Source organism: Drosophila elegans, unplaced genomic scaffold, assembly GCF_018152505.1.
Source record: "Drosophila elegans isolate 14027-0461.03 unplaced genomic scaffold, ASM1815250v1 contig_208, whole genome shotgun sequence".
Classification (NCBI taxonomy): Eukaryota; Metazoa; Arthropoda; class Insecta; order Diptera; family Drosophilidae; genus Drosophila; species Drosophila elegans.
Window position 1 is genome coordinate 15,429,850 of NW_024545578.1, and position 23,322 is coordinate 15,453,171.

A 23,322-nucleotide genomic window follows, 5' to 3' on the forward strand; every position below is an offset into this window, starting at 1 on the left:
TTCACAAAAACAAAGTTACCACTTTAGCTGCGAACAATCCAATTATTGATGCACTGCAAGCGGCGTAAAATTTTTAATTAAGCCGGACAACAATGTAGCCCGTAAACTGATTCCATCCGAACGTAACCCATCCAAACCCGTCACTAGTTGGAAATTTCGTGTAATGCAATATGCAAATTAGCGGCTGGGGGCTGGGGGCTACAAACCACGCCCACAGCCCGCGGGCGGGCACTCCCCTAATTGAACCACATTTCGGGGCTAATTGCAACAGCGTCCACAGCGACAACAGTCGAATTTCGAACACGCAGATTTTGTTTCTGTCCGCATCGTTCTCTTTGGCTCCGGGGAAATCGAGGACCAGCATTTTGTGCATTTCATTTCAAAGTGGGCACTGTCAAAAATCTGAACCATGGAAATACGAGTCGAACAGCCGTTTGCAGATTATACTGCGGGATTTAAATGTTGAATTTTAAAGTATACTAAGGGTTTGCTTGTTTTTCAGCCTTGCTTAATCACTGGAGAGGTTAGGATGGAGTATCATAAATCAATTGATTATTATTTTGTACTCTTTTTGTTAAATTAAACACCTTTCAGAACGCAAGACAATTATCTAAAAGCCACAGCACTATATTCCAATTTAATAAAAAAAAATTAAATCCTTTAAGCTCAATATGCATGGACCGAAAATAATCCTCATTTGAGTCTTTTTTATAAGTAGTCTTTTAACATTTTTTTTGATGTTTAATTAATTTGGTTTTTAATTTTTATGATTTTGATACACTTTGTGGTTTTCGTTAAACACTATGTTATAAAAAAGCTTTGCCATTCAATTCAATTGGCACAAAAAGTAAAACTTGTATCAAAGCTTAAATTGAAAAATTAAACGTAAGCCTTAATTCAATAAAACGGTCAGTTCTGTACATATTTTGCAAAAACTCCTGCCTGTATTATTTTATCCACTTAACCAAAACATTACATTTCAATATATTATGCATGGTTTTAAAAGGGGAAAAAATAATTGGTAATTGTAATTGTTTAAGCCACAAATTGGCCCATGCGTTAAATTACTCCTGTTTTCATCCGACAATGTCTAGTGAGTCGCATTAAAGTGTTAACCAAATCGATGTGGAACAGACCGCATATCACATGAATTGAACTCGACGCGTGAAATATTTTTAATAATTAAAATTGTTTTATTCAAGAGTGATGCTAGTTATTATCACGAGCCATTTCGTTTCGGTAAAAAATGTATAAAGAAGGGTACTCCTATTTTGTTTCAACTTGTTTTTCTGAAGTTTCATTTTGCATTATGTAATGCATTCAACATTTTTGGGATCCGCATGGGAAATAGTGTCCAAAAAGTTGCTCCACATTGTTGCATCCAAGAGAAACATCAGAACAAATGCTGAATTCTTTCTGCATGGCCAAAGTTGAATAGCTAAAGTTTTACTGAACGGCAGGTGGGCGTGACAGCAGCCGAATGATTTAGCATTCGTTTGCATTTGTTTAAACAAATGACGGAAGCATCAAAGAAAAAACTGTCAGACGTCACAAAAAATGTATTCCAACATAAATTAATGCCGTATACTTTGTGTTTCCATTTAACTTTCGAGCTAATTAGTCGTGAATTTTGACGCGCACTGTTATTTGCATAAATTTACCAAAATATTCGGCCTGGAAAAAGGTCCTGCGGTCGGCAGGGAAAATTCAAAACATTCATATGCATTTGTTCTAATTATGAGCTCAAGCAATTAGCAGCTAAAAACTTTTCCAAGGCAGCTGAGCAAAAACAATAAACGGAAAATCAAAACAAGCTTAGTGCAGACACCTTTTTTCGGGGAGGGGAATCCCTCAGAGAAACTGTCAAAAACTCAATCAGAAAACTTTCATCTAAGCCGGTTGGCAAAGTTATTGTTGCTTCTGCTGATGCGGATGTTGATGCGGATGCGGGTGGGGGTGGGGGTCGGTATTTTCTCCCATCCATACCACCTGGTTTGGTTCATTATTAACAAGTTTTCTATATGCAAATCAGCTACAGCACAGAACTTTCAATGAAAGCAAAACAAAGCAAAGGAGTAGACAATGTTTACCCACCCAAGGCCATTGAGCTTTTCCTCATCCTCCAGTTGTTTTTCATTTGACTGCCAGTTTTCCATCAAAATGCGAAAGTAAGTGAAATTGATGAATGTTCTGGTGACAATGGAGTGCTTCAGTTGTCAGTCGGGCTAATAAATGGATGCGATGGTCAGGACTGAGAGTTCGAGACATTTATCAAGAAACTTCAATAAATTTAAAGCCGCAAAAAGATATTTCTTCATAAGTTCTCGCTCATAATCCCCTGCCCGACTTATCTTTGTGACCTCTAAAGCTGGCCATTGATTTGTCAATGCCTGGTCTTAGCTCTGGCTGATTTTTCTGGTTCTTCCTTCCTTCGTGGCCATAAATCAATCCATGGAGAATTTTGAAAGCATTAAAAGCATTACAAAGAGCACCATTTCGTGGTTGCTGTATTTCTTGCGTGCTGCTGTCGCTGTCATGTCTTTGTCATGTTGAACAAAAGCCGCCATGGAGGCAGCATTACGTATACGCCCTGTGGCCCAAAGCGTAGATATAAGGACCCACACATGCAAAGCGACATTTCCAGGCAGCCGAATGAATGCGAGAATGAATAACTGAACGAATGGGCAAAGGGAAAGAGTACGTGGGAAACCTTAGGCCATCTTTTGTCTGCCCGCTTTTCCGCTTTTCCTCAGGCAGCGATGTTCTTTTCGCCAGCCATTTGATTGTTTTCCATGTATCTCCTTCTTACCAACCAGCCAGCTGCACTGTAAAAACTAAACAGGATATATCAAATGTAATGCCATAAAAATATTATTAATAAGTATATATATTTCCTTTAGGCAGAAAAAACTTATTACTATGTAATAGCTTCATCTTAAATACTTATATTTATAATGTCGAGGATACTTTATTTTTGCATTTTATATCTAAGCTAGTAATAATAAAATTTTAGGATTTTTTTGTTCTACATTTCAGCAATTACTTATACATCATTTGAATGACGCAAAAGAACCTGTACGACAAGCTAAGAAACTACAAGAAGATAAAGCCATCAGTAACTTAAATTAACTCATAATCAAACTCTGGTACTTACGGAGCTCATAGTATTCATAGATACTTTTAGAAGTGCTGTAGCTTTCAGGCAGACAGGCTACTGTGCCCGCAGTGCTAAAATGAGCATTTTTCGGCATCGAACGTCTGCCGCGATCCAATTCATATCGTAAACTGCAAGTTCCACGTTTTCACTCTGAAAATGTATCTTTTAATGGATAGAACCGAGGCAGGAGCATACTTAGCAGACCGCATTAATCAGCTTTTGGCTGAAGGAGCAGATGAGATATATCTCCACCAGTGCTGAAACTAGTAGTAGCAATTGCTTACAAAACTACTCGGGGTGGAATTCGACGGTTAATTGAACACCCACTAGGCAAACGAGCAGCGAAGAGACCATAAAGTTCAACAGCAGGGGAATTCCAAAGACGTCGTTCATTACGTCGGTGATACTGAAAGATAAGTATTACTTTTTGGTATTTATTGAACTTCAAGTTTTGTAACGCACCCGAGTATATCGATGTGGAAGGCGATTAAGCACCGCAACGCCCTTTGATCCTCATAAGCTCCATCGACTTGGCAATGATTCTGAATCTTGAACTCCCTGAGGGCCTGGACCAGTCTGTCGTAGTGCATGATGACCTGGAACACCACGGCAAAGATCATAAGGTCACCGGATATGTCTCCACAGGTTGTAGTATAGCCGGCAAGCGACTGGAGAAGATAGGTTGGATAGAATCTCCAGCTGTTGCGCCATTCCCAAGGCGCAAAATTGAAAAAAGGTAGCTGCTGTTCAGCATCCGACAAGTGGAGCCACCATTTCTTAAAAATATGTATGATTACGGGAGTCAGGGTGTGGACCACGCACATAACCGTGAGGAGACCTCCAAATCCCTTGGTGTAAAGATGGCATTGTTTCAGGTAGAACTTCACATCATACTGCTCCTGCTCCTTTTCGTTGGGAGGCGGGAAGCAAGCCTCTAACTTTCGCACCAGACTGGTCAACTTTGGCTTTTTAATCTGCACTGTAAATATTTTTAAAATGCCCACAACCGAGAAAGATATGTAGCCCAATAAAATGCTACCCTCAAAAAAATTATCGATTTCGCGAAATGTTTTCACCATAAAATGAACTTCCGTTGTGAGAACTACCATCGTGTTGACGATTATCAGCAAAAAAAAGAGATGAAACCAAAGGCTAGTTCCAGTTTCAGTTCCATAGGGAGCTATACCAAAAGTATTGTAAAAGATCACTGGAAGTTTTGCAAAGTCGTCGACGACGGGATACTCTCTTCTCGATTTATCCGAGACCTTTTCTCCTTGATGAAATTTACACTCATATCGGGTATGAATCGAATAAGAATAAAGAATGAGGCGCAGCCAAGTGGGTTTCCGGTTTTTTTAACCACTCAAAAATCTGTCTATATTACGGGTCAACCACGTATTTGTGGGCGTAAGAGTGGGTGTACATACATGCTAGATACCAACTTTCTTATACTTCCTGAATAACTGATCGAAATGCACGCAAACAACATAACCACCAGTTCTAATCTCATTTTTCGCAGTGCACTTTGTCAACGGAATCGAGCTCGTGTCAGACATCCTTAGGGCTTTTTTGCTCATTTATATGCATTCGGTCCGGAGGACACAACATCGGTGGATATTTGCTTAAGAGCGTAACATTATCGTTTCATATCCGTAAGGTCAGCAAATGTCGTTGGCTAAGATTGGATTGCACATGTGGCAGACACCATGTACCACAGGCATCAGGAGCAGGACCGAAACAAGCTTCGTTTCGGTTTCGTTGGCGGGCAAAACAAGTTTGACAGCTCTCGGCCAACTGGGCAACTGATAGATACAGATAAAGTAGCTTGAAGTTCTCGACTGCATCCCGCCGAAGTTCATTGCCATCGCAGCAGAAGAGGGAAATCCGAGATATCAAGAGTGGGCATGTACATATTATATGCGAGAAGATGCTGGGGCATTGAAAGTGAAGACGCAAATTGCTGTCTCTATCAGCGGGCTTGAACTTGCTGAACAAGTTTCGGTTCTATTCACTCGGATAAAAGTAAAACTAAAAAGTATATATATGTAGATGCTGGTCCCTCACCACAGAACTTTTCAAATGCATAAATCGCATGCAGTCGTGCGAATTAAATAAAATGCCAGCTGCCATTATCCCATATCGAACCCACACAAATTGATGGTTGCTGCTGCTGCATCGTCACAAATAAAACATTCATTGGATTGACATTTTAAAATGCTTTCCATGTGCACGGGCTGCCATAGAAACGAGTTGATTGGGAATTGGAAATGGAAAATGGAAAATGGTCGAAAATATGACAATGGAAAATGTATCTTTGCCATTTGAAATGGCATTGAGTGACCGCTGAAACGGTGGAATAGCGAAAATAAAATGTATTTAAAACTATGGATTTACGCTTCCTGGTGGGACTATCAAATGTTAATTAGCCAAATGCTGTTTTCAATTTATTTGCGGAAGTGGCAAGCAGCACTTATTTAACAGTCAATGTAGCAGCTGAGTGCAAAACAAATATTTATTATTTTTAAAACATTTAATCGGATTATACCCGCTTAATTCTGTCGATAAATTGGAAGCATTTTTGTTCGCTTAAATACCAATGGGTTTTAACTAAATCTAATTTCTAAATTTATAGAGTTTTACTTAGCTCAGGCGATTGCGTTTGGTTTTCACGAGAAAACTTCATTTTTGATAGAGCTTTTTATTCGCTATATTGGCTTATACATTTATTCCATTTGTTTTGATTCCTCAAATTGCTAATTGAACTCAAACTTCTATTATATTTTTTGTTCTGTGAAAGTAATGTTACCATTGGTTCAAAAATACATCAATATTGAAGATTCTAAACAGTTTTAATTGGAAACAACAAAATTCTATTTCCACTTTAAGTTTTAGTCTTTTTTTTATTTTCTCTGTTGATTAGAGAAATGGAATGTTATTTAATTATTATTTTTATAGAGTATAATTTTGCATTAGCAAGGAAATGGAATAATTTAATTTTCTTAACCATTTGATTAGAATTTCCCACCACATTAAGCGCTTCATTACGCCCTCATTCATCGTTAGACGACGTGACATTTCAATTGGCCTGTGCCGGGGCCAAAAGACTACATAAATCCTCGCTGCTTGCCAGTTGGATGTCGTGGCCCCCTCACCTTGAACGCTTTACCCCCCGAAACTACAATGCGCATTCATATTCGCACTCGCATTCACATTCAGCGTGGCAATGCATTGCACGTACGGAAACCTCGCCGTAAAATGACGGCGAACTGGCAGCGCTAAAAAGTGTAAGAAAATCAGCAACTAAATGGCGCTAGATACGGAAGGAAAGGGATCCAGATCCTGTGTGGGTGACCTGGCACATTTCGCTACTTAAAGCCACAAAAGCCACACGCGCACACACACTGAGAAGATGAGGCGACGTCTTTAGCACCGCCATTGTTGTTAATTTTGCAAGGCTGCCTGGCAACTTTGCGCCGGAAACGGAAACTAGGAGCACTTGGCTTGTCCCAGCTAATGTTTCCATGTGTCAGTGTGTGTGCATGTGTGTTGGAGGATGTGGGAACGTTGGTATGTGAGCATTTACAGTTGAGTTATGGCCGCACATAAATAAAATGTCAGCGACAAAATGGCTGCCAAAGTTTCTGCGGAAATTACCTGAACTACGTCGTTGACACGAAATTGAGCCAGCAGCCATTTGACATTTTGCTCACCTTTGTTTTGCGTATCTGATCACGTAATTCCCTGCACTTTTCAATTGAATTAAATGTGACCTAAGCCACTGAGCACGGTTTGATGAACCGCTAAGCCTACTGGAATTTCACAGTACCCATTTACCCGATGAGCAGACAACAACATGATGTAAGCCCATTAGCCCTGTCAAAATCAGGTTAAAAAAGGTTCAACAAAGGCCGCAACCGCAGGCAAAAAAGGGTTCACTCTCATTCGGAGCTTATCTATAAAATATTTACATTTTATTGCAAGTTTCAGAGTGTCTCTCTGGCTATATATAAATTTTACATTAATCCTTTACTGGGTGTTTTTTCTGTTTTGAAAGGGTGAATATTTAGCCCTCCCACCCAAATTTGTATCACTTTCGGAACCTTTTTTTTTTTGTGAGGCAAAAGAAAATTGATTTCTTGCTTTTATGAGCGGCAAATTTATTTTTGATTCGAATAAATATGCAAATGTCTAGACAAATGCGGTGGTTCTGCGCAAATATTTATGCTAAAGGGTACTTTTAAGGCATTGCCCCAAAAGCAGCTGTGTGCACTCATCCGCATCGATTCCCATTTGGAGCATGTAATGCAATTGTTTGGCCCTTGTTTTACGCTGCACTGACCAGGCCATTAAAATGGACAAAAAATAAGGAAGTTGGACAGCATTCTTTGATATATACTTGCTTTCTTTTTGCCCAGCTTTGCCATTTTCAATTTACGTCTACAATAATTCAGCAAAACGTTCAAATGGAGTGCAATAAATTCGCAACATCACGAAGTTGGGGGAAGGTGCCACGAACGGTTTACCCTCACATACAATATTTATACATAAAATGTAAACTTTCCCGTTTCAATTTATTTTACTTGCACTTTATAGCACACAATGGCAATTTATGTTACGCCATTCTCAACTCGGGCGTATTGAGTGTACTGTATATTAAATGTGGGTATGTAACTTTGGGGGTCATTTGCTGGTCAGTGCAAAACAAATGCTGACAAGTGCAATTATCCCGGGCGAAGTTGGGTGGTAAGGCCCACTGCCCTCGTAATGAATGTAGTGCCAGCAAATGGCAATGTAAGTGCGGTATATTCCACTCCGGAATCAGAGTGTTTCTGCTTGCCAAATGGTCAGTGGGTTGGTGGAGGGATGAGGTTTAATCGTAGGTGGTAAGAGGTCCTGATTCCATTTAAGACCCACGCGACATTTTGGTAAGTGGAAGAGCTTTAAGACTAAAGCTATAGCTGACTGTGGCTTTTTCTGTGTGTTTACGCACTTACTTGGATGGAAATTTAATAGCGATAATAAAAAAAGTTTAAAATTAAGAACTTTACCAAACGAAAGAACAGATAAACATTTATAGTATTATTTCAATAACATATTTACTTCTTAATAAGTCAAAATGATACTTTGAAACCTGAATTTAAACATTTTCTTGTATTAACATTTTATTTTAGCACAACAAAAAGTTTTCCCATCATTTGGAACTTAAAAAAACTGTAATATTTTATTTCCACCTTAGGTAATCGTTAAATCACCCTGCAAGCAATTAAGTGCCAACATCCTACCTTGTCACCTGACACTTCCTAAAACCATGTCTTAACATCACCCACTAGTTGCCATGCAATGCTCAAATGCTGGCATCCATAAAAGTTGGCTTCCGTTTTAGCGCCTGTGCTAAATGAATTTATGTCACCGGCACTTCATTTAAAGGCCCAAAACAAAAACAAAACAAGAAAGAAGTAGAATAAACTCCAGTCACTACCCAGTCTAATTTTACGAGCGATGCAAGCCACAACCCAGCAAGTTTGCGTCTTGTGTCTGACATTAAATTAATTTGTTGCGTACAACTTTGCCAGCAGCAAATAGTGCCCATGGGTGGCCTTGCTCCATCTCAGAAGAGGTATAGCTCCAATTCCGGCTCCAGTTGGGGATACCGGAAAACTTGTTAAAGACGAAAATAACAAGAAAAGTTTTAAATCATTCGCCAGTGCCAATGTCGCAAAAGTTCGACCCGAAAAGAGAGCAGCCCCAAGAACAAAAACTAAAACGGAATAGGGAATGCGAATGGGAAATGGGTGAATATAGAAACTTGAATGAAAGAAAGGCGTGTGTGTTATGGGTGTTGTAACTGCTAGCCTAGGCATTACACAAAACATTGTGGAAGGCGTGTCAAGGTTGTGTGGGTTCACCCACTATATACACACGAACACATATATACCCAGACCAACATAGAATTATGGCAGCAACACAACCAGCATACACAAAGCGAGGGAATCATTCAAGTACTAAATCTTTGCCTTAATAGTCAACGCTGAGGGAAATGTTTATTGCTGTTTGTACTTAGCCAGTAACCCAAATTGATAACAAAAATAAACTTTACCAGCTTTCCTCGGGCCAAGTTGCATTTGGATGTATGAAAAGCATCTTTAGTGAATTGTATTTGCTTGTGGTTATCTGGTAAGCCAGCGGATTAGGAAAGTTTCTATTGATTCGCTTAATTTGGCTTATGAATCTCTGATTTATTTACTATTTGGGTTACTGATACCAGAAGATACTTATAGAAAATAGATTTTTAAATGCTTATACTGTGCAGTCTTAAATTAATTTTATATAGTAAAAAAAATTGTTTTTTTGATTTGAAAAGTATTTGCTTGATAATTTTTGTTAAACAAATTTTCTTTTAATTTAACCACATAGTCACAAAACTAAATTCCGTAATTTCAGGAAAAATTCTTTAAGTGCAGGAGATATGTTGTACTGTAAAAGTGAAGTGTTCTTTTATTTAGAAAAGCAAAAAAAAATATAAAATATTTTTAATCAACGAGTATTTCCCAGTCACTTATTCACAACTTTTTATTTTTGAAGAAATTACAATGTAAGTACACTTTTTCGGCGACTTAATTGCTTAACGCATCATTGACAAACTTGACCCAAATGGAGGTACTTTTTAGGTACGTCAAAACCAACATATGGTCGTATACCTCCCAATATTTCTCTATTTCGCTTTCGATTGCCACACATTTCTGAGCCATTAGCTGCAAACCGACCAATTTGTTGATCGTTTGCCAGCATATAGTACTCTTCAAGTTTGTTTTCGTACCTCTCACACTCTGCCGCACATACGCACCTAACCACACATGCTTTTCCATCGACTTTTCCGCCAGTTTTTCCTCCTCCGGTTTTTTAACATCCCCTCAGCCCCGGTAACAACTTCATTAAAAGCTCGACACAGCAGCGGGGTAAACCAATTGCGAGTTCGAAGGGGGTGCACACAAAATGTGATTAGAGTGCAATGCCGGGGCGGAAACAGCAGCTGCTCCTGCTGCGGAAAATGGCAGGAGCAGAAGCAGGAGCAGAAGCAGGAGCAGAAGCAGGAGCAGAAGCAGGAGCAGAAGCAGTAGCAGGATCAGGACCAGAACGAACAGCAGGATGCAGCGGCGCCGCTCATTGCAGACACATAAACAATTTTACGAGCAACATTTCATAAGCATCAAAAAACGAGGATGGAAGCTTGTTAAATGATTTAGGGGCAGTCCAGGGTCCAGAGTCCGGAGTCCAATGTCTGCATTTCAGGGTCCAGGCAATATGCTGTGACATGCACTTAAATTAATTTACTTTTGCCATTTGGTCGGGAGGAATCTCTCTTTCTCAACTGTTCACAAAAGTTGGCGAAGGAAACTATTAAATCGTGCGCATCGACATCAACATGTCCTGTGCACTCGCACTCCTTGTCATCCGGCCCCGAGTAGTAAATTAAATTTTACCCATAATAGAGTACTAACATCGTGGTAGTGGGAAAGTTGCCGGAACTGGCAAAAGTTGTGCATATTTTGAGAGACACATTTTTCCTTCCGTATATTCCTTATCCCATATCCCTCTAGTTTCTTCGAGGGACTGTAAAATTGCTGTCTATATATATGTGTGTGGAGTAGGGTTTGCTCCTTTGGCACATAGGTCTTTTGTTCTGCACGGCGGGTCATCGTGCAACTGCAGAAATTACCCAGCTTTCAGTAGCCTTCCTGCTATCACCCATTTATTTACCCCTTTTGTTTCGACCCCTTTTATTTCCTGCCGCTTTCTCTGCCACTGGCTGTCATGTGTTTTTTCCATTACCAACTGCAACACTTCCTGTGCCATTGTCGGATGACTTTTGTATGGCTCACATGACGACGCCTTTTTTCCGGCTGCTCTCTTTGTTCCTCGCCCTAGAAGCTCGACGTAACCGCATTTTCCTGCACATTTTACACATTTTCCCCAGCACATTTAATTATGTACGCAATTTTCATTTGCATGTTTGAGCAGTCACAGATTTTTGTCATACACAAGAGAAGAAATTCAAATTGTATTGGATTTGCAAAGGTTTCGATTGATTTCAAATTTTCTGTTCCAAAAAAATTATGCATTTGAAAAATGCTTAATTTTTGTTTTTAATTAAATTTTTTATAACAAACTGCATATTAAATTTCAACTCTTTTGAGTTTTAATTTATTAGCTGATAACTTAATTACCAAGTGCTTTATTTTTTAACTATAAGCACACTTAAATTTCCACGTGTTTTCTTTGAAATTTAGTACAATAGGGAATTGTTCCGATTTTTTTCACGTGCACATCCTGGTCTCTTATCCTTAATTTTCATAGAAAGCTCGGCTGAATCGAGTGTTAATTTAATCAGCCGGATGCGTTTAGTCATTTAAGGACGATTAGTGTCATTGAACCTGTTCTTTGTGTGGCAGGAAGTGAAGTGTAAGGAGCAGTGTGGGTAGGACTTTCGCACATCTGATTAATTACCGACCCCGCGCATTTCATTGGACGCACATTACGCATACGCACTTGGCTACAAGATTGATGACACAGTGGCCATCTGACCCCGCCCCCTTTTTGATTGATTGTGTTGGTCCTGTGCAGTATCCGACCGTCATCAGCCATGCAAGTCGCACATCCTTCAGCTATTCATCAACAGCTGCCCGTCTAATCATGGCCAGAATGTTTTCATTCTCTCTAGGGGTTTTCCTCTTTTTTTAATTTACCATTTTACGCTGTTTGTTTGCTGGGCATCGCATATGCTTTCCTCGATTTTACCTCCCCCCAGGCTTCCATCGCACTTGGTTTTCCGAGCACGTCGCTGTAAACAATTGCGCTGCCTCGAAACATTTTTGGCATTTGCCGCAACTATTTGTGACAGCCTGACGCCTGCGGCTCTGTTCGCAAGTTAATGCACTAAAAGCTGACGAATTTCACGCTCAAAATGAGCTCTTTTTAAGTATCCGACTCCTAATTAGCATGCAAACTTCTGCTAAAACTTGAGACGACAGAGAAAATAATGTAATATGGTTGACAACAGTTTGCTTGGTCTTCATGTGTATTCCCGGCACGCGTCGCCTTTCAAACTTGGCATTAAATTTCAAATTAAATTGCTGCCTGCAATGCGATACAAGCACACAAGAGCTGGTACGCACACATATACACATATACACACACAAGGACTGCCACAAGGATGCTGGCAGGACATGTGTTAAAAATCAGCGTCGGCAGCATTGTCCCCATCACGTATACGTCACGTAGGCAACCGCAGCAACAAGAACTATACGCCAACTTGTCGATTGGATTTCAGCTTAAAGCTTATGCTTAAAGCCGCACGCATCGAGAAATTACGCATACGCCACGTGCTGCACATGTTACCGTATAAAAATAAACTTCAAACATTTATTGGTGCACAGGTAGAAAAGAGACGGCTTAAACTCAAAAGTAAAAGTAAGATTTTAAGAAATTGCGTAAGTGCCACATTGTGCATGCATGAATATAATGTTTGAACATTTATTTCGCCACAGCAAAAGCTTTAATAATGCAATGTTTTTAAAGAAATTTTCTGCATTTTACATATTAAAAATTTAAACCTAAGACCTCATTAGTAAATGAAAATATAGAAGCACAAATAGAACGACTAACTCTTGAAATCAAGTTTTAACCAAACACAATACAGAGAAAACAAGTATTTTAGCAAAAATAACTTTGATTTCTTTCTTTTCAGACTTTTAAAAGTGTTGTTCTGAAATTTTGATTGTAACAGGTTTGCTTATCAGTGTGTTCGTGTGCAAATAAGGAGGCAGGATGTTCATGCATAAATCTCTTTTAACTAATCAGCAGCCTTCTGGGGTTAGCCGAAAGCAACTGCCATAAAGTGAAAAGTTTAAACAGCACTCGAACTTCATAAAGTGCACACAAAAACTCGGCAGCATTGGCTAAGGATAACGGACTTATACGGTGGCTGTCAAAATAAATATAATAAAGCGAGAAAACGTTGTCAGCACTTTGATGGGGAAACTTGGCCGGGATGAGGCATGAGGGATGAGGGATGAGGGCAAAAACAGGAAAAGGGAAATGTCAAAATATTTAACAACAAGCCCATCATCATCATCATCAGCATTGAAATGCCTGCCAAGGTGCAAATTCAATAAAGATAAAAAGTTGTTGGGGCCAAAGTCTTTTGGGTGGCAGTTGGAATGTGGGATAAAATAACCTTATCGAGTCCTTGTCACGCCTTGTCCTTTGGAACATTTGCGTACGTCGGGAATTATTAAAAATTTGGCCTTTGTGGGGCATAAAATTCTGAAATTGTTGCCATACAGCCAAGCGAAACGAGACGAGACGAGACGAGTCGGAGATGGTTTTCCAGTTCAGTGAGAGCTTTTCATTTGTTTTCTCTGCCCAAACATTATGACAATCGTACGCACACCCACACCCACACCCTCATTGGAAAAACAAATGGGATCCGGGTCAGATGCGGGGAACAGAGAATAAGTCGACACAAGTTTTATCTTTACGCTTGCCTGCGTTTTTGCGGTGCGACGGCGACGTCCCAAGTCGGAAACAAAGGGCCAACAAAGTAAATTCCACGGCAATGAAGTGTAAAAATAACAAAAGCTGCTTTCTGCCGGCGCCCAAAACGAATCTACCTGGTCTTCGTTTTCGTCCTGCAAAATACAGCTTCTCCCACATAGTTGGAATTTAATTTCACAACAATGGCTCTTAAGCCCCACCCTTCGGCCATTCCCCCCTCCCCTCCCCCTCGATTTCCACCCCATAAGTTGACCAAAACTTTTGGTTTAAACATTTCCTTTAAAGTCACTTTGCTCGGAGGTTGCCTTTTAACGCACATTAAGCCCGAATGTGTCCTCTGTTCCTTGGCATTTCCCGTCGAGTTCCTTTGCCGGTCATTTCTTATGGCCATTTGGCTTTTTATTGACTCACAGCGCGACTCCTTTTTGGGGACATTTTTTGTGCTGCCACTACTACTGTTTTGTGCTGCTTGTCACGTGGCCAGATGTTCAGCTTACAAGCAGCAGTCAAGATTGGCCTGGACCTCTTTTTTTATTATTCTAGTTCTCTAATTGGAGGCCACGCTGTACGTGTGCTCGTGGCAATTAAAATTGTTCACATCCTGCACGTTCGTCCTTAAAGGCAATTAAACGGTTTTAATTAGTTTTAACGAGAAGTATTTTGCACTCTCATTTGTCACTGGTCACGGTGTCTATTAGTGGAATGAGAAGTGCTTAAGATAGAAATAAGTAAATTGTGGCTAAGGTCGTGGGAAAAGTTGTTAAAAATAATTGGGAAAATAGAGCCTTACTTAAAAGTAAGAAAAACAAAAACAACATACAAACTTTTGTGGAATTAATTTAAATTATTATCATACTTAATATTTAATGTACTTATATGCTGTGTATTATTTAATAGTGCCAATGCACACTTTAACCAGCAAATTCACCCCAAACCAGTTTTATACGTTTCAAAGGTCATTAAAATGCTGCCTTATTATGCATATCGGAATGTCATCTTTCGACCAAGCTTAAAGACGTGTTAGCCAGCTTAAGACCTAAAACTCTTTTGGGTTTATTTATAGCGGCTCAATGGTCTAGGGGTATGATTCTCGCTTTGGGTGCGAGAGGTCCCGGGTTCAAATCCCGGTTGAGCCCGGATTTATTTTATTTTAATTTTTAATAAGATTTATTTTACTCAACATGAATAAATTAAAAAGGGACTTTGTCTGACTAAATTTTAATAAGAATTTACTAAATTGTTTTGACTAAAACAAAAGCTGAATTAAATGAAATAAAATCAAGGAAAGGCTTATGTTGTGAATTTGGCATTCACTAAGCAAGTGCAACTGACGCAGAACAAGCAAAGGAAGCCCATTGTTTAGCCTGAATAAGCCAATTTCTCGGCCACATACTCCAATCAACGATGAACAATTCAATTCCATATATTGAGAGTCAATTTCTTATGCTGGCATGTTCGTTAGCCACCTTCCCGCCCATTTAATCCGTCTGGCATAACCGCTTGCCATATCGTATATATATTGGGGCTCCTTTCCACTTCCACACAGACTGTCTGTCATGTTTGTTTGGCCGTTGTCAAGTGTTTCATATGCTTGTCAAACATATATACATATATATTGGCAACACTTGCCTCTGCTGCCATACAACCTCAGGTCCCCCAAGTCGTCTGGATATTCGCCCCTTCAGAAAAACATGTCAAGACACTTGTTGTCAGTGAAAGATGTTCAAGTATTGCTTTCATATTTTCCATTGCCACTCAAAACCTACTTCAAAATCAACTGAAAGATTATCGAGTTCAATTGCTTGCCACAGTAAATTAATGTTTATTGCATTCTATTAGCCATATCTAAATGGGAATCTGGCTGTTTTTTTTATGGCCCCCTCTAATCACCATCAAAAATTCCTCAATTAACATGCTCAGGCGAGCATATATACTCAAGGACTCTCCATGGAAAATATGGATGCAAAGGCCCAAAAAAATAATTCTTCAGGCAGTAAAATAAGAAAAAAAAAAACAATAAAGGACCACATATTAGGCTGCCAGGACAACCAACCGCACGTATCTGTGTGGGCCGGGAACACGTTTAAGTGGCCCAGAAAACAACAATGGAGGCTAAAACGAGTGAGAGCCCGTAAAACAAATTAACAAAGTTAAGAGGAGGACAAAAAATACACAAATTCCCCGCGCTTCATGGAGATCACGAATAGAGGATATGGACTTCGTTTAGATACACTTTTTTATCAATATTCATCTCCTGCAGCGTCAGGACTATAACATGGCAATTCAATCAGCGGAAGCCCCACAACAGACAGCCTCCAAAGAGGAGGAAAAAAAAACCACCAAAACATATTTGCCAAATCAAAAATTGCATTCAGGCGTACAACACATCCCCCCATACAGCTCCACTCAACTACAATAAATTCGATTTTATAACTCGCTGCACGTCTCCTCTATGTAGTGACCCCCAAATGAAAATGCAAATGGTTACAAAACTTTTAGAAAATATCAAAAAAAAAAAAAAAAAAAAAGGACTGGGGAACGCATCAACAGCCAAATTGTCTGGTGACTTTTACCAGAGATGGAAAATAATTGAAAAACGGGAAAAACATACAGAAATAAAATCAAAATATCAATCCAAATCGAACCGAAACCATTGCCAAAAACGCCCAACGTCGAAAAAGAATAAAAACTTGTTCAAGGCAAATGTTGTGCCAACAGCAATATGGAACCTACCCATTCCAATGCGATTGATGGTAGCAGCCGCAACTAAGGCAAAACTAAATGGATAGTGTTGAGGGGAAAAGGCGACCGGCGAGTGCTTTCAAATAAACGAAATTGCCACTACAGTTCGTGCTCGGACACTTGACCATGACCCTAGGCGCATTTTCACACGGCCAGCAACACACACTCAAGAAAATCGAAAAAAAGGAGGGAAATGTGTGCCTGCCGAAGACAATATTCGGACCAAATGGCCTACTCAACACGTTTATACCAGAAAAAGGATTCAATCGATTCTGGTTCCTTTTGGAATACAAAATAATTAAAGATTTATTTAATTTTTGCACACTTAAATCTCATTTTACTATTTTTTTGTTTGGTTTGTTACAATTGATATAAAAATATTCTTCTAAAAATCAAACAAGACTTTTTTCTATGTTTTATATAAAAATATTTTTGGAAATATTATTTTTCGTAAATTGTTAAATGTTTTAATATTGATTTTCATAACATAATAACTATCAGCATGTCAAATATGTTATTCAAAAAAATGCTTTAAATTATCTAAACTCCTACCCAAAAGTAAGCAACATTAGCTGGCAAAACATTATTTTTGATGACCTGTCGTGTCATTCCCAAAAAAACAAAAAGAGGGCCCCATAAAGTAGTGAGCGCAGTCTCGTGTGAGCCGCACATAACTTCATCAAGTCTGGCCAAACTCAGTGGCTCAGATACAAAATAGCCTCGAGCCTCGAAAGAAATGCTGGAACATAAAAGAAGAAAAGCATACGCCACACATGATACTCATAAAGTAGAGAAGAAATGTTGTTGGCATGCCCAAAACACATACACTCAAACTCGAGCATTATTACATTTTTCACACCAATGAAAACAAACACAAAAAAGCCAAGGGGAAAACTTGGCCGTGCTGATCAACTTCCTAAGCTTTTGAATGTGAATGTCAGAGGTTGGCCTGGTTTTTACTTCCCATTTTTTTGTTTTTGCCAATTTCCTCTTTCGGGCAACGCCATCCGGTTGAGAGTTCGACTTGGTCACTAACGAAAATTACAGAAATTGTATATCCGTTTCCGTTTAAAGTTGGGTCCCAGCCATCCTGCTTTGTGCCCAATTTTTGACAGGCATATCGAATTATTTATTGGCACATTTCGCCCTGGTAACCAGCAAAAATAGTTGGGACGCAATTTATGGCACATCGCGCATACGTCGCATTGCCCACATGTGTCCATGTGAAAAGGATGTCCGAATGAGAAACTGTTTCGAATTCCTTGGCGAGGGCATTTTTCACTCGATACATGTCCCGACCCAGTTGTAATCCCTTAAGCCTACACAAGTCAATTTGCAGACATCGAGCATCGAACTTGTAGAACAATTGGCCAAGCAATCAGCAGGCAAATTGTCAAAGCTACAAATCTCCGCCGCAGGATATCATGCACAGAAAAAAAAATATTCACATCCAGCTCCTATTGTCTTCAGACTATAATAATATTTTGTTGAAATTCTGAAGGATGTTTAATGTAAGAACAATTTTAGTATAGATTGTGAGAATGCCTAATTTTCACCTTCTTGCGTGTCCAAAAGCAGTATAAAATGGTTTAAAATTCCCTTATTTTAGTCTTATATTTCAATTTTCGGTAAGATTTTACAATAAGGGGTCTTATTTGAACCAATATTTAAGGGAAATAGTGATGTTCGTATAACAAAAAATACCTGCTTGCTGTTTAGTAGAAAAAACTATTTGTTAATATCAAAATTGAATTATATTTTGTTTAATTACACCAAGCTCTGATAATGTCATTATATATCACTAGAAAGTTTCTTAAACTACTACTGCTTTTTAAAAAACGGGTCAACGAAAACATAATATTTTTTCTCTGTGACTCGAGTCATTTCCAAAATCGTTAACCATTCGAATCGAATGCATCACTCGACTGACCAAGGGCCAAAGGAGCGGTTAAGTGGCAACATTTCTTCCGGATCATGGGGATGGGATGGCATTGGGGGTGGGTTGCCGTAATCATTACGACAAATTGCCGGGGCCACGGGCAATAATGATTAATAACAAGGCAGCTGCAGTTCCTCCGCCGCCGGAAAATGAACGAAGTTTGTACGGCCGCTTGTGGCTTTATTAAAATAAATAACTGAGGTTTAGTCGGTTAAGGCGCAGGTAATCGCGATGCGACCCTTGCTGTTGCTTCCGCTTTCGTTATGAATAATAAACTTGACGCTGCTCAAAGTTTACCGGTGCCTGGGGCAAAGTTATAATTTGTCTAATTAAAAGTTTTCCTGATTAACCTGGCGGCTAACAAGGTCAGTTGGTGAGTGCAACAAAACGTTTTGCTGGGCAGGACAACGCAACAAATCAACGAGCAATGAACAACTGTGGGGAAAACTCAAACACCAACTGGGGGAAAATAGTCGCAGCTTAGCAACTTTGGATGTGGTCCCTGAATTTGACCCAAAACCTGGGGCCACGTGACTCATGTTCCAGTCAACCTAATGCACATTGTTTTGCAGCTTTCTCGTTTTGTTGTGCCATAACATTCTATGTGCATTTTATTGCTAAAGTTTTTCCGGTCATGTCCTGTGGAGTTGTCATGTGCGGTAGACCAAAGAAATTGTGGCCAACTATTGCAGCTAAGAAAAGAAAAAATATACAGGATCAAAACAAAGGTTCTTGGAAGTCAGTTAATATTTCAACATTTTTTAAAACTTTGAAAGCTCAGTTTAAACTGCTTCTAACAAAAAGTTTACCGGGCGATACCCATTCAAGTAAAAGAAAATCCATTCACTAACGAATTAGAAGAGGAAAATATATTGACCGCCAAAAAGTCACTAGACTATTAAATATAGAACTAAAACAGAAGTAGAAACATTTCATACAGGCTATTTTTTATTACATAGTCAATTCATTTTAATTTTCTTTTTAAACCATTTATTTAGGTTTGTTATATTTATTGTCTTATTTTGTTTCAAAACTTATTTTTTGAGGTTATTTATTTTATGCAATAAGATATACATATATTTCGATATAAATATTAGCAAAATATTGGCAAGTTACTGCAGATCTTTATTTAAATGTAATACTAACAAGGGTTTGAGGTTTTTACGTTTATTCTAAATTGTTGTCCGCCAACGTATTTCCTAGGAAAAGATAGCAATTATTTTGTTTGCGAAACTTTGAAAATTGTTTTTTAATTGATGCTCGTAATGTGTCTATCAAAGCAGTTGAATATATTAAAGCATGGAGAAAGGTCTCGTCATCGGAATTTGTTGGACTTTACTTGTGCCAATACTAGTAAATGGAGAGTTTCAGTTGAAAAATGTAATTTGCGAATCCTTCGACACCTCGATTTCGGATTTCAGCCGTTGCGAGATGAAGGTTGTTTCCCGAGGCGTGGCGGCATTTTTTATGGTCTGGAAGCTTTACAAAATTCCCATCGACAACGTGGGCATCAATGTGTCGCTGTACAAGAAATCCAATGGATATCGACCATATCTCTTCAATCAAACCCTCGATTTTTGTTACTATATGCGTAATCCAAGAGCACATCCACTTATTTATATGATGCACAATGTTTTTCTCTCCACCTCCAACATGAATCACTCGTGTCCATATAATGTGAGTATAAAAATAGGAAGAAACAGCAAACCTTTTACCTTTGAGTTATAAAAATATATTTTTTATAATTTTACTTTATTAACAGCACGATTTGATTATAAATAACTTTATCTACAAGCAAAACGATTTGAAGGATCTACCCATACCCAATGGAGATTATATGATACAAGTGAACGTTGCAACGGATAAGGCATATCGGGTATCTATAAAGATTTATGCAACCAGAAATGGTTAAACGGAGTAAAAAAATGTATATTTGCCACCCACTATATTATTCTAAATATTTGTATTTGGTTCCCTATTAGACCATTGTTTGGTAACTTAATCTATAATTATTAAACTATAAAACTATTTCAATCAATAATTATTAAATTATTAAAAGTAAATTAGTAAATCATGTTTTTATGTGCACCAACATAATCAAAAATGGTATTTTGTAATGCTAATTTGGGGGGATTTCAATAATCGCCAACATATTTTGGAAAATTGATATATAATTGTTGCTCAATCACATATAATTTGGAAGAACTCAGTACATATAGACCTCAAACGCAAATAGCAGACCATGCTGAGCGGTCTCATTATTGGAATTCTGTTTACTTTAAACTGGACAATACTGGTAATGGGCGGCTTTCAGTTGCACAATGTGATTTGTCAGTCCTTAGACACCTTGTATTGAGATTTTTATCGCAGTGAAATGAAGATTGTTCGACAGGGAGTAGCCGCTTTTTATATGGTCTGGAATATTAATTAAACGCCCATCACCAAAGTGAATATCCACTTGGCGCTATACAAGAGGTCAAACGGATATCGTCCGTTTCTCTTCAATCAATCTGTAGATTTCTGTTACTGTATCCGCAAGTCCAAGTTGCAAGTGGCAAAGTTCATCGTGCACTAATAAAAATGTACGCAAAAAAAATTATTGATTGGCTTCGACAGATTTAAAAATTAATTTACATACGTAACGTTACAAATTTAACTAGTTTGCAAACTCATTTATTTTCTTATGACAAATAAAAAATTACAGTAATCGTTTATCAACTTATTGTTTTGGGTTTATGTGTTTTGACAATTATTTAATAATTTGGGCTTTAAATCTATAAAAAAGCACTTATAATTCAAAACAAATCATTCGGTAAAATGAGAATGAATGAAAATCTACCGAAAAATCCGTCGATATGACAGGTTGCTTTTGATTTGTTTCTCGTTTTATTAGACTTTAAAACTTATTTTAAAAATGTATTTAATTTAATACCTTAAGCGGTTTCTGCGACACCGTCATTTGACTTTGGGTTGAAGTTTAGTTGATGTACAGTTTTTTAAGTAAAGATTTAGATATGACAAAGTAAAACAAATTAGGAGACCAAGAGAAACTTTTTGAGCTCAGTGTAGGAAAAAGATAATTATCTTTATACACAATATATTACCTACGCAGCTTGATTTAGTTATAATAGCAGTGAGTTACCCAAACGAAATGATGTCAAATTGTCACCAAAACTGCAACACGCAACATGAAGTTTGCGGGCATTCTCAACCTACTTTTGATTGTGGACCTATTTCCCACTATCCGAGGAGCTCATTTTCGCTTCACCAACATAGATTGCTGCAGTCTGGACTCGGAGTTTGTGGAGGTCAAGGAGTGTAACTTGAAGATGGTGCGCAGAAATGTCGTGGGCATGAATTTTCACATAGCGTTAAAATGCGACAAGCCCATCGATAAAATTCAGTTCAACCTAAGCATATTTCGCAAGTCGAATGTATTCAGGTTGTTTTTGGTAAATCACACCATCGACTTTTGTTATTATATGCGCAGACCAGAGAAATATCCGATATTCTATATGTTCCATGAATCCCTTATGGCGGCCACAAATGCCAATCACACCTGCCCATATCTTGTGAGTACATTTTTTTTACGAACTTGTTCAATAACCATTATTTTATACCAACAGGAAAAAGATATATATGTGAAGAAAATGATATTCAACGAACAGACGCTGAAGCACCTGCATACCATTTTACCTGAAGGCGAATACAAAATGGTTGTTTCGGTGGGCGGTTTTGGAGTCTGGCGATTACAGGTTAATGTATACGGTCGACGTGGTTAACTGTTATTAAAGTAATTACCGAAACAATCAAATATAAGTCAATCGAAGATAAAACAAAATCAATTTTAATTAATTAAAGCAAACCAGATGTTAAATTGGCCTTTAGCAGAGCCAGACAGCATAATAGTTTAATAATAATCTCCAACGAGACAGCATGAAAAATCATATATTGAATTTATTTCTACCCATACTGATCATTTTGTATGGGACCGATGGAAAAGTTTTCCGAGTCAGCAAAATGGAGTGCCGATCTTTGGATCCTTCGTTCACATATTTTGAAACTTGTAAATTGACGCGCAGGGAAAATGGGCGATCCTCTCTTTATGTCAACCAGGTGATACTCTATAAAGATCCTATTAATGACATCATTGTAAGTTGCGAAGTAAGCTCCATGTAAAAATAAAAAAAAATTATATTCTAGTTCAACCTGGGAGGTTTCAAAACAGTCAAAAATCGTCGCTTTCAATTTCTAAACGAGACCTTGGACTACTGTGTTTTAGGACAACTGCTTTTAGCCAATAGATATTTTAGATTTCTGATGACGCCGTTGATGAGATTTTCGAATATAAACGGCACCTGTCCTATTCAGGTGAGTAATAAACATTTTTGCGTAGACTTAACCTTACTTAAAGTAAAACCCACAGCAACACATAATTGTCAACGGTTTTTCTGTCGATGAAAACACAGTTAAGGAGATTCCAATCCCGAACGGTGTTTATATGTTTCAATTGCGAACATCTTTGATGAAAAAATGGAGAACGGTCATAAGAGTCTATGCCACTCGAGTTGACAAATATTCTGAGTAAAGTTGTCATAAATTTCAAATAAACTTGTATTGAATGTATAAATATATATTAAAATACAACAACACTAACTACTAGTATGCTAAATTCAAAATCAGTTTCAGGAATACCTCTATTACTTACATGGTAATTACATTCTACATTTATTAAGGGTAAGTTACATTGGACACAGAATGTTTCATATTCGGCCACATAGACTAATGGCGGCGCCACCTAAAATTAGCTGGGAATTGCAAAATTCATGTTTTCCAAAATAATAGTCAGATCCAATAAATTTTAAATGTTTTGCTAATTTATGGTTGCATTTTACTTTGTTTTGAGAACATTTCGATAGTGATAATTTAA

General features: G+C 38.3%; 4 protein-coding genes and 1 non-coding gene across 5 annotated transcripts; 4 read left to right on the top strand and 1 right to left on the bottom strand.

Annotated features, from left to right (window-relative positions):
- Window positions 1–3,039: 3,039 nt before the first annotated feature.
- Window positions 3,040–4,503, bottom strand: LOC108150095 (odorant receptor 67a; the record flags this gene model as incomplete). The annotated part of the gene is given in 4 exon segments (XM_017278058.2): window positions 3,040–3,093; window positions 3,155–3,307; window positions 3,362–3,563; window positions 3,620–4,503. Coding segments are annotated over 4 exon segments (1,293 nt in total), but the record flags the coding sequence as incomplete, so codon positions are not given.
- A 10,272-nt stretch (window positions 4,504–14,775) lies between these two features.
- Trnap-ugg lies at window positions 14,776–14,847 on the top strand. Its single transcript has one exon. It is a non-coding gene; the product is annotated as a tRNA-Pro (tRNA).
- Window positions 14,848–19,691: 4,844 nt separating this feature from the next.
- Window positions 19,692–20,304, top strand: LOC108150093. The gene is made up of 2 exons (XM_017278057.1): window positions 19,692–20,069; window positions 20,155–20,304. Exons 1-2 carry the CDS (start codon window positions 19,692–19,694, stop codon window positions 20,302–20,304), a joined length of 528 nt encoding a protein of 175 aa, XP_017133546.1.
- Window positions 20,305–21,580: 1,276 nt separating this feature from the next.
- On the top strand, window positions 21,581–22,174 carry LOC108150092. The gene is made up of 2 exons (XM_017278056.1): window positions 21,581–21,964; window positions 22,019–22,174. The coding sequence occupies exons 1-2, from the start codon at window positions 21,581–21,583 to the stop codon at window positions 22,172–22,174; spliced, it is 540 nt and encodes a 179-aa protein (XP_017133545.1).
- Window positions 22,175–22,328: 154 nt separating this feature from the next.
- LOC108150181 lies at window positions 22,329–22,980 on the top strand. Its single transcript, XM_017278171.1, has 3 exons — window positions 22,329–22,544; window positions 22,596–22,763; window positions 22,819–22,980. The coding sequence occupies exons 1-3, from the start codon at window positions 22,329–22,331 to the stop codon at window positions 22,978–22,980; spliced, it is 546 nt and encodes a 181-aa protein (XP_017133660.1).
- The last annotated feature ends 342 nt before the right edge of the window (window positions 22,981–23,322 follow it).